Source organism: Diceros bicornis, chromosome X (genome assembly GCF_020826845.1).
Source record: "Diceros bicornis minor isolate mBicDic1 chromosome X, mDicBic1.mat.cur, whole genome shotgun sequence".
In the NCBI taxonomy this organism is placed as follows: Eukaryota; Metazoa; Chordata; class Mammalia; order Perissodactyla; family Rhinocerotidae; genus Diceros; species Diceros bicornis.
Window position 1 is genome coordinate 80,184,885 of NC_080781.1, and position 12,129 is coordinate 80,197,013.

At 41.9% G+C, this 12,129-nt stretch overlaps 1 protein-coding gene across 1 annotated transcript; it reads left to right on the forward strand.

Annotated features, from left to right (window-relative positions):
- The first annotated feature begins 1,416 nt into the window (after positions 1–1,416).
- LOC131400305 (polyadenylate-binding protein 4-like) lies at positions 1,417–3,276 on the forward strand. Its single transcript, XM_058535086.1, has one exon. The coding sequence runs from the start codon at positions 1,417–1,419 to the stop codon at positions 3,274–3,276; it is 1,860 nt and encodes a 619-aa protein (XP_058391069.1).
- The last annotated feature ends 8,853 nt before the right edge of the window (positions 3,277–12,129 follow it).

A 12,129-nucleotide genomic window follows, 5' to 3' on the forward strand; every position in this document is an offset into this window, starting at 1 on the left:
TCATAGTTGCACATCCTTCTAGTTGCTGTATGTGGGACTTGGCCTCAGCATGGCGAGAGAAGCAGTGCGTCAGTGTGCGCCTGGGATCCGAACCTGGGCCGCCAGTACTGGAGCGCGCACACTTAACCACTAAGCCATGAGGCCAGCCCTCTCTTACTAATTTTTATATGTAAAAAAGTAATAGTAATCTGCAAATTTCCATCATTCAAGACAGACCAATAATAGAGCGTTCTTTCATTTTGTTCTAAACATGAATTTTCCTACTGCTATTTCAATTCTTGAAAATTTTATTAGCCCTGAAAATTATCCTACCTCAGACATGCAAGAAAACCTAAGGTTTAAGCTGCTGGCATTTATTCTAAAGTAAACTTTTAATACCAAAGATAGCAGTAACTTGCCTAAAGATATATGACACTATCACAGGAAATAGTGAACTCTACATTTCATTTGATTACAGTTAAACACATAGATTTTAAAATAATTTTGAGAAAACCTTAAAACTTAAGCACCTCCAAGCTGTTAGACCAATGACTTCACACTAAGAATTTTCTTTTGGTGAGGAAGATTAGCCCTGAGCTAACATCTGTTGCCAATCCTCCTCTTTTTTTTTTTTTTTTTTGCTGAGGAAGATTGGCCCTGGGCTAACATCCGTTCTGATCTTCCTCTACTTTATATGGGACGCTGCCACAGCATGGCTTGACAAGCAGTGCGTAGGTGCCTAGGTCCTCGCCTGGGATCCCAACCTGCGAACAGCGGGGCCTCCCAAACAGAAAACGCTCTCTCTCTCTCCCTCCCCCTCCCTCCCCCTCCCTCCCTCTCCCCGTCCTCCCTCCCCTCTCTCTCCCTCTCCCCCCCCCCCACACACGCACCGGGAGAAGGAGAAGGGGAGGAGAGGAGGAGAGAAGCGGAGAGGGGGGAGTTAGGGATAAGAAAAAGTAAGGCAAGTCAGGAAAAGAAAAGACCATTGAAGCACCTGCTTTCCCCCACCTGGAGACTTACTTTCTTGCCTCCAAGCAGCCCGCGGAGCAGTCCGGCCGCTACCCTGGGCGCCTAAGGCGGCCTAGCCAAGGAACTTCTCCCTGTAGCGCCCGGAGCAGCCACGCCATCAAAGAACAGCCGCAGAACCCCCTCCCGTCGGCGCGTGGCGCCTACGCACCTGACGTCGAACAAGCACAAACTGCGTCACAATCCGGCACGCGGGGTATCTATACGCAATGTTCGCCACTCGCCATAACCGACTGCCCACGATCTCAGTTTCGTCTGGCTGCGGGCTGCCTGCGCTCCTTCTGCGACAGTGGTGGTGGCCTAGGCAGAGCACCCCTGGCCTCCATTCTTCCTTTGATTGACTCTGTCTCCCACTGAGAGAGGTTCAGTCCTGGCGCCTGGTCCGGGTCTCGCTCAAGATCTAACATCAAGATGAGTGCTTACGTTCCCCGCTTCGAAAAGTCCTCACTCTATGTCGGAGACCTGCACCCCGAAGTGGACGAGGCAATGCTGTATAAAAAATTCAGCACTGCCGGGCCAGTCCTGTCCATTCGAGTTTGCCGCGACCGGGTGACGCGCCGCTCTCTGGGCTACGGGTATGTGAACTTCTTGCTCCAGGCCGATAGCGAGCGCGCTCTGAACACTATGATCTTTGATAATATCAGTGGCAAGCCACTGCGAATTATGTGGTCCCAGCGTGACCCATCACTTCGTAAGAGTGGAGTGGGCAATATATTCATCAAAAATCTTGCCAAGTCTATTGATAGTAAGTTCCTTTATGACACATTTTCTGTCTTTGGAAGCATTATTTCTTGTAAAGTAGTAAGCAATGAAAATGGATCAAGGGGTTTCGGATTTGTGCATTTTGAGAAAGCAGAAGCCTCTAGAAGAGCCATTGCAATAATGAATGGGATTCTGCTGAAAGGTAGCCCAGTTTCTGTTGGGCAGTTTAAACCTTGCAAGGAAAGGGAAACAGAACTTCGAGCTAGAGCCAACACGTTTACCGATGTTTACATCAAGAATTTTGGAGATGATGTAGATGATGAATGTCTTAAAGAGGTTTTTGGTGAGTTTGGTTCTGTATTAAGTGTGAGAGTTATGACTGATGAAAGCGGAAAATCCAAAGGCTTTGGATTTGTGAGTTTTGAGAATTTTGAAGATGCCCGGAAAGCCGTCAAAGGAATGAATGGAAAAGTCCTTAATGGAAATCGAGTTTATGTTGGTAGAGCACAGAACAAAATAGAGAGACAATCTGAATTAAAACACAAATTTGAGCAAAGAAAACAGGGTAAACTCACCAGGTGCAGGGGCGCTAATCTTTATGTGAAAAATCTTGAAGACGGTATTGATGATAAACGACTGAGAAGAGAATTTTCCCTCTTTGGCACAATCACAAGTGCCAGGGTCATGATGGAGGCAGGCTGCAGCAAGGGCTTTGGCTTCGTTTGCTATACAACTCCTGAGGAAGCCAAAAAAGCCATCATGGCAATGAATGGAAAAGTTGTGATCACCAAACCCCTGTATGTGGCTACTGCACAAAGTAAGGTGGAGCGCCAGGCTCTCCTCACCAAGAACTATATGGAGAGAAGGGAACCTGTGGGAGATGGAGGTAATCGTCTACTCAATTCTCCCAAGGCGACAGAAACATCATCGAGTAACTTCAAGCCAATTCTTCCTCAGCCTCAACATAGAAGTGCACATCTTTGCAGGCCTGTGGTCAGGGCCAGACGTCATCCATCTCAGAATATATGTGATGTTATCCACTCAGCAGCAGCAGCACCTAAACCGTCATTCAGCACTTTTAGACCACCACAAATGCCAGCAGTCAAGTCACCCTATCAGGTCACCAGTACAACAACCCAGGCCATGACTGTTCACCCTCAAACTTCTGCCTCAGGACCGCGTGCAAATCAAAGATTCAAAAGAGTTGCAGGTGTTTGCAGGCCTTTAAAATTTAAAGTAGGAAAACCAGCATCCATCCAGAAGCCTGTCCCTGTTTGTATGCAACGTCATGGTAAGTTGAATATATCTGTGTTGGTATCAGCTGCTACTCAGAAGAAAATCTTGCATGAAAAGCTGGTTCCTCTGGTTCGATCTACTCAGCCAACTCTAGCTGGAGAAGTCTCTGGCATACTGTTGGAGATGGATGATGCTGAAATTCTTTCTATGCTCAAATATCCTGAGTTTCTCCGTGCCAAGGTTGATGAAGCCATTCTTATTCTGCAATCCAACCAAGCTCAAGATACTGCCCCGAAAGCTACCAACAGCTCTCCCAGTATTCGACGTGTGTAAGATGAAATTCCTGCTTGTAGAAAGGAAAGCTCCAAACAATGAAAAAACATTGGAGAAAATAATGAGAATAAAAAAATTTTTAAAGAAAAATAAATTTAAACTTTGCCAAACAAATGACAAGTTTCATTATTGGTATTTTATTATTTACTCCTTAAAAATAAATATGAATATAAGAACAGTAAAATAAAAAAAAAGAGGGGAAAGAAAAATAATTAAAATGTATTTTCAAAGGAGGTAGTAGGAGTAAGGCAAAATTACACAGAGAACAATAAATCAGTTTTTACTTTTAGTATTTTTTTCTTTACTGTAAATAATGCAAAATGACACCAGTATTTTACATTCCAGAAGTGTGGTATTTGGATTTTACTCAGCAATTACTCAATAATTCCATTGGGGAATTTAATTTGGATTTAAAATTCTTATTTAGTAAAAAATGAACAGAGGTTAAAAATATGAAAGACCCAATAGCTACAAATAACAGATTATTTCATGAATAGCTTCATAAAATGTTACAGTATAAAATGGAAAATACCAAAGGGAAATACAGAAAATACAAATACTTTGCATTGACCTAAAATGACGCAGATATTTTAGGAAAGGGGTTAGAGAGAGAGAAAGGGAATAAAAACAGAGACTATAATATGTAAACGTTTTTAAAAAGAGCAAAATTTCCTCCTCTTTTGTTGTTACTATCTTATACGAAATCCAAGCTGTTGACCAAAGACAAGAAAAGTAAATCAGAAAGAAATAATGCCATCTGCAAAGGTTTATGTTTTTTTTTCTTTTTAAAGTGGTAAACGCATCATTTTGCTAACAGAGAACAGTTTCAGATTTCATACTAACAATTTGTAGTAAAAATTGCTGTTCTGTATAAAAGAAAGTTTTAGGATTTTTCATAAGGAAGTTGTTTAGCTAAAAAAATTTTTAAAGGTATGAAATATTTGATAATTCAGACTTAGATAGACAAGGCTAATGAATGGCATTCAAAAAGTGCCACTCTGGGCCGGCCCCATGGCTTAGTGGTTAAGTGCTTGCGCTCCGCTGCTGGCGGCCCTGGGTTCGGATCCCTGGTGTGCACCTACACGTGGCTTCTCCGGCCATGCTGAGGCCACATCCCACATGCAGCAACTAGAAGGATGTGCAGCTATGACATGCAACTATCTACTGGGGCTTTGGGGGAAAAAAATAAATAAAATTAAAAAAAAAACAAAAAACAAGTGCCACTCTTAGCAAATGGAACTAATGATTAAAAAACTAGGAAAGTTGTGGGGTTTTTTCTGTTTTTTGTTTTTTGTTTTTTTTTTGTGAGGAAGATCAGCCCTGAGCTAACATCCGTGCTAATCCTCCTCTTTTCGCTGAGGAAGACCAGCCCTAAGCTAACATCTATTGCCGATCCTCTTCCTTTTTTTTTTCCCCCTTTTTCTCCCCAAAGCCCCAGTAGATAGTTGTATGTCATAGTTGCACATCCTTCTAGTTGCTGTCTGTGGGGCGCCGCCACAGCATGGCCTGACAAGCGGTGCGTCAGTGCGTGCCCAGGATCCAAACCCGGGCCACCAGTAGCGGAGCGTGTGCACTTAACCGCTAAGCCACAGGGCCGGCCCCGGAAAGTTGTGTTTTGAACTGTATTTCATTGGTATGCTGCATTCAAAATCTCTGTTACTATGATTTCCTACATGGTAACCTAAATAATACAGCTTAGACCAAAAAAAACTGACAGGTAGTTTCTTATCTAAATGGGAAGAAAAAATATTTACCTCACAAATGAAAGGAGAAAACAGTAAATTCAATTTAAAAACATGTGTAGTTTTATGTTTTAAGCTTGGATTATTCCAGTGTTTCAGCTTTTCTCTGGATATAAGTATATAATTCACATTTCTTTTCTCTCTCTTTTTTTTTTTCTGTGAGGAAGATTAGCCCTGAGCTAACATCTGGTGCCTATCCTCCTTTTTTTGCTGAGGAAGATTGGCCCTGGGCTAACATCTGTGCCCATCTTCCTCCACTTTATATGGGACGCTGCCACAGCATGGCTTGACAAGCGGTGCGTAGGTCCACGCCTGGGATCCGAACCTGGGAACCCCAGGCTGCTACAGCAGAGCATGCACGCTTAACCGGTACGTCACCGGGCCAGCCCTTAATTCACATTTCTTAATTGAGTATTATGTCAAACTGCTTCCGCAGTCCATAGGGTTGCTCCTCCAGGAATAACTCCAGCATAAAACCCATCCCAAGCAGTGGCAATTCTATCTGGATTGATTCCAAGTCTTTTAGTTTCTTCATGCAGGTCTTTCTACCACCTGGTAAGAATGAATGTTTTTATGTGTTCACTCCTAAATACAGATTGCCCCTCTGGTTGAGAACCGAGGATTTGACCTCTGACCTAAAGGGGCAATAATTGTTCAAACTCAGTGCAACTGTACAGTTAGAACAGGGGAAATTGATGAATGAGATGACAACCTATCCAACTGGCAAAAAACATAATCATTGGACCCACAAATAAAATATGAATTGCTATGGGGGTGGGGGAAAATACTCATAGTTTTATTGTTGTAGCTTGCCTGAGTGAAGCTAGTATTACAGTTAGCCCAATGATATCCACTCCTTTCAGCTGGGCCAATAACGTGGCATGTTTTACCGCAGTTTAGGCCCATGGATTGAAGATTAAAAACAAATTTTTTTTTCGTTTTTTCAGGAAAAACATGCTTTCCCTCTTTGAGTGTTTACTGGGTAGGATATGTTAACTTCAGAGATTTATCAGAGACCCAATTTGGATGCGACCATATGCCAAATGGCAGTGGTATGGCAGAGAGATCTTCTTGGATAAGGAACTGGTATTTGTAAAGGGGTGATGGAGCTGATGGGAAAAGTAAGCAGAAGCAACAATCATGGGTGATAGTTTCATAAGCATGTCAGCCAAAAAATGCCAAAGATCTTGGAATTGAGGAAGAGAGAGAGGAGAAGGGGCAGGGCAGAGTAGAAACAGCAGAGTAAGAATAGGAAGCATTTCTATGATTAGTACTTGGAGATAATTCTAGAGATGCACAAATTCAAGGTTAGGATGAAAAGGGAGATACTAAATTTGAGGCAGAGTTTTTATTCCATTGTTTTGAGCAGAAGCTACTTGCTATCTGATGTCATTTGTTTGTTCCAACTTTTATAGAAAAGCTGTCTCGTTTGTGCCATCATGTGCTTCAGAAAAGTTTTGAGAAACCTCAGTTTAGGGACTCTGATTAAAGAAGTCTAGTTGATCAGAGGTGGATGTCTCTTTAGCTGGGACACAAGGAACCAAAGGTCTATTCCTTGTAGCTTGGCTGCCCTGTTAGTGATAAGGAGAACCTGATAGGGTCCCTTCCAGTGGGGGTCCAGAGCAGTATTTGTTGGTATCTATTCCAGTAGACTAAGTCTCCTCATTGTAAGTCCAGAAGATGGCTTCTTTAGAAAGACAACTTGACCCTCTTGATGATAAGTCTGAGTATATTGCATTAGTCATTTACATTATTGGGTCATATTTGCTTGCAACAAAGTGGAGTTTAGAATAGGGGTGTAGTGCCCTATCTCTTTGGTTTGACTGTGACAAGTTCATTAGGTCGCAATGTATGTTTGCCGTTAGGGTCAATGAGAGTAGCTTAGGCAGAGATAGTTTTAGGTCTTCAGAGAGTTTAGCAAGTTTTAATTTTAAAGTATCATTAGCTCTTTCTATTTTTCCTGAGGATTGAAGATAGTAAGGACAGCATAATTTTTGGCCAACAGGCAACACCTTACAAAATTTCTTAATTAGAGTCCCAGTAAAATGAGTAGTTCTTCACTAGAAATTAAGTAGGAAAAATAAAATCTAATCACTTTTTAGCCACAATAAGAGCAGTTTCCTTTAAGCAAGTTTGGAAAGCATTTCACTATCTAGAGAAGAGACATAGAATAATAAATACATTTTCAAAGCCTTCCGATGTAGGGTGTTGTATAAAGTCCATTTGTAAATGTTCAAAGGGCTCCCTTGTGGTTCCTATCTATGTACCACCTTTACAATTTTTCCGGAGTTATGAGTCTGATAGGTGGGAAATACACTGGATGTCCTTCTCTAATATCTAATTAAAATTTCCCTGTTAATGTTGTTCCAGAATAGTTTTTAAGTTTTCTTGACAGGGATGGATCATAATGTGCACATTTTTCACCAAGCTCCATTGCAGAGGGTCTGGAGAGACCAAATGGTCATCTTGCTATCTCTATAACTCATCAGATTGGAAGGCACACCCAGATTTCTCCAAATATCCTTTTCAGAATCTGATAGTTGTGATTTCAGTTTGCTTGAAACTTTATAAAATGACCTGAATTAACCAGATCATCTTTAATTTGTCGACCTAGTTGAACTTGGATAAGAATAACTTGGTTAATACACTGGTCAGCTGAGACATTTCCTTTTCCCTCATAGGTTTGTTCTCTAAGTATGAGCTTCAATGTTAATTGCAGACAATTTTTTAGGGAGAAGCAAAGCAGTTAGTAAAAAACATGCTCACTGTGCTTAAGGAGAGCACCAGGAGCAGTTAAAGAACCATGTTGCTTCCATAACATCATGAAATACACCAAAAGCATATGTGCTGTCTATGTATGTTAGCCTTCTTGTCTTTTTCTAGCTGACAGGCTCTAGTCGAGCTAGTTTAGCTAGCTGTATTGATTTTACTTCAGGAAAGGGATTATATTCAATAAAATCTTGTAAAGTGGTAATAGCATATCCAGCTTGAAAATATCCTTGTTCATTATTTAAGATGTGACCCATATACAAAGAAATCTAAATCTGAGTCTTACAGAGGAGATCAGAGTGATGCAGGGAGTTTGCTTGGGTTAATGTTAAAGAATTCCATCCTCTGGGAAAGGGAATAAGGTAGGTAGCTGGATTAAGGTTATGACATCTATAGATGTGTCATGGTTTGCCTTGGCCCCTTGCTGGATCTGCTGTTTCCTTCTATTAAATGGTATCAGATGTCAAAACACTCCACACAAGAGCCACTGATTGCAAGTAATTCAAAGGTTTATTACTCTTTCAGAAATTGGCCAAGGAAGAGGAGTCCCTGGGCAAGAGGGCCAACCAGTGAGAGGGCCCACTGGCCAGAGGACCCCCTAATGTCCAGAAGGAGAGAAGGAAAGATCCTGGTTCTAGGGACATTTATAGGACTGGCATCTTTGCCTGGGATTGTGTTGAATAATGTTAGGGGTGGAATAATTTCAGATCACCACCCCTGTGGGGGTGAGGCAGCAAAGGGATAGTCCCCTTAATGTTTCGGGTTTTAGGGTTCCTAGGGTAATATAAGGAGAAGCAGCATAGGGTCTATATTGACTCATTAAAGTATTTTTCCCACACCTATAGATGAGATAACCCAGAGGACGTTAGGTATTAAGGAAAGCAAATCAGAAAATTTAGGTAATTCTAAGGTGGAATAGAGTTAGAGACACAAGAGTCTAGCGTCGTCAAGTGGAGCCACATAATATGATATATTTGACTGTCAGAATCTGGGACATCAAGAAAAGGTCCTTTGGATATGCACCTAATAGTAGCTCCCCATTGAGCCAAAAGACCACATCCTAATAAATTGGTGGAGATGGAAATATTGAGAAGAAAGGCATGTTGAGAAGTTAAGATGCTCACAGAGATAGGCAAAGTGGAAGGAGAAGAGAGAGAGGAGAAAGAGAAAATGTATTCGGTAAGTCCCACGACCAAGACCTTTTTATTGCTCTGAGGAAGGATGGTAGGAAATTAAGAGAGATTACTAGTGGAGAGTGTGGCTTCAAGGTTTACTAAAAACAAGATTGGATGGCCACTTACTAATATAGTCATTTCTCCTTTTACTAATATCGGTATTTCTTCTTGTTGATCCAAAGACAATTGGGACACTGGAGGAGGCCTTCCTCAGAGAGGAGTTATTTTTTTTCTGATTGAGCAGACTGTTGAGTGGCTTGTTTCCTGTCCAAAGGAAGACAATTGTGGAGCCAGTAGCCTTTTTTCCCACAATATCTTCAAGTATCCTTGCTTACCTGTGTTGTGTCTATCAAGCTGTTTTAAATTGCAGTGCCATAATTTTGCCGTATGTGGTTTTCTCTTTGTTTATTATGCTTTGCTCAAAATGCTGGGCTACATGGTCTGCCAGCCTATATTATGTTTCAGAATAGCATCTATTTCAGGTTAAAGGCCCTTAACAAAAAGGTGAAGATTGCCTGTGGTAGTGTTAATGTGAATGCCAAACCCTGAATATTTCCTAAAGTGGTTTCTAATTGATGTGTAAAATTAAGAAACTGATTAATTTGTCGATAGAGGTAGATTATTCTCCAGTCAATTTTAGGGGGAATCCTTCAGGAATTGCCTTTATTCTTCCCCCCCCCCCAAAGCCCCAGTAGATAGTTGTATGTCATAGCCGCACATCCTTCTAGTTGCTGTCTATGGGACATGGCCTCAGCATGGCTGGAGAAGCGGTGCATGGGTGCGCGACCGGGATCCGAACCAGCCCCCAGTAGCGGAGTGCGCGCACTTAACCGCTAAGCCATGGGGCCGGCCCTAGGAATTGCCTTTAAAATTAAAGACTTTCCCTGGGCGTTCAGATCCCGGGCGCGCACCGACGCACTGCTTGTCAGGCCATGCTGTGGCGGCATCCCACAGACAGCAACTAGAAGGATGTGCAGCTATGACATACAACTATGTACTGGGGCTTTGGGGAGGAAAAAAAAGGAGGAGGATTGGCAGTAGATGTTAGCTCAGAGCCTGTCTTCCTCAGCAAAAGGAGGAGGATTAGCACGGATGTTAGCTCAGGGCTGATCTTCCTCACAAAAAAAAAAAAAAGACTTTCTCCTATCCCCAATGCTTTGGTGGGGAGGGGGTAAAGCCTTATTCTAAAGGTGAAGAGGAGCTGGGAAAAGAGAGGAGGAGAAAAAGTCAGAATGGAGGCTAGGCAGGAAACTAGAAGGGAGGCTAGAAGGAAATGGTACTATAAGGGGCAGAAACAGAGTTAGAAAGAAGCAAGTCTTTGGGGAGGGAGAAGGCTGAAGTTGTTTTAAGAGAGGCCTCAATACGTTGGACTCTCTTGAATTGTTTCCTTTCTCAGCTTCTTTGTATCAATTAAAGAACTCTACCCATTGTCAATTAGCTATCTTATTTCCTTTTTGTTTTAAGGCACTATGAAAGGGGCCACTAAGTTCAAGATTGTCTTCCCTAAAGTCACACTACTTAGCCCATGATAAAAGAATACAGACAGAAGAATGGAGAAGGGCCTTTTCCTACCTTAGGACAACCATCTAATTCTCCACTTGATCAGGTATCCCAGCAAGATGAGAGGAAAACAGAGGTAGTGACTTCAGTCAGACAATAGGTTAACACTTTTAAAATAAACTGGTAATCTAATAAGTAAAATGTTTTCCCGAAAGCTGCTCTAGCAAATTAATTGAGGAGGTCGTAGGAACCTCCCAACAGTAGCTGGTCAGAAGCACAAGTAACAAACCTGGGCTTGCAACTGGTGGCTAAAGTTGGGAGAAGGCAGTCATGTAGGACTGAGCCCTTAACCTGTGGAGTCTGATGCTATCTCCAGGTAGTGTCAGAAATGAGTTGAATTGTAGGACATCCAGCTGGTGTCTGAGAATTGTTTGGCATTGTGTGGGAAGCCTCCCTTACACACACACACACACACACACACACACACACACACACACACACATTGGAATTCGGTCCAGGAACCCAAAACACTGTTTACCTACCTACATACCTATCTAGATAGATAGACTTATACTTGCAAAACAAAAGGATAGTACACAGTTTCTCACTTATCATCTGAATGTTTAGCATTTTGTAGAGATGTAATTGAAATATATGGTGAAGTAACACCATTATTTTACATCCTATTCTATGTCCACATATGCACAATTGGTTGATTGAATGAGAATAAAAAATCCACTCAACTTCATTGGGGACTCACTACTCCCTGTTATCTCTTCTCCAACCAGGGTTGCTTCAAATCAATTCATCACCTAACAGATACTTGATGAGTACTTACTCCAGCTGATTCTCTCTTGTTTACCACCCTGATTCCTTAGTGATGCTACCATGTTGTTGATTTTCCTTAGCGTTATGGCTATGTAACATCACTTTGAGGTAATATAGTACCTTCTTCACTCTGGTACAAGGCAGTCACTCCCTGCTTTTGTGCTGCTCCAGATATCCTGCTTCGTTTGATTCCTTCTGCTCTTCCTCAACAACTGTATTGGTTTTATTGACTCATTCTTCTTCTGAACATCTCTTAAATGATGGGTACCATGTGAGAGACAGAGTAAGATACTAGAAAGCGTTCTAGATTTGGAGTTAGAAGGCCAAAATTCTCCCTACAGCTTTGCCACTTACTAGCTGTATAGCTTCAGGCAAATCACACTCTTGTGCGCCTCAGCTACCTCATCTTAGGAGATTGCTATGTATCAGGTGAAATAATAATGTACATTACGGCGCTTTTGTAAAGTGTAAGAAATACTTCATAAAAATAAGGGGGCCAGCCCCAGTGGCCTAGTGGTTAAGTTCAGCATGCTCCACTTTGGCAGCCCAGGTTCAGTTCCCAGGCGCAGTCTTACAACACTCGTCTATCAGTGGCCATGCTATGGTGGTGGTCCACATACAAAATAGAGGAAGAATGGCAACAGATGTTAGCTCAGGGTGAATCTGCCTCAGCAAAAAGAGGAAGATTGGTAACAGATGTCAGCTCAGGGCAAATCTTCCTCAGAAAAAAGAAGAAAAAATAGCTAGGATTTACATAGTGCTTATCAAGGTCCAGATACTGTTCTAAGCACTTGGTATGTATTAACTCATTTAATCTCCACAAAAACCTTATGAGATAT

What these genes read in the sequence shown, in the direction of transcription:
- LOC131400305 (XM_058535086.1), top strand. Translation starts at nt 1,417, where the DNA reads ATGAGTGCTTACGTTCCCCGCTTCGAAAAGTCCTCACTCTATGTCGGA.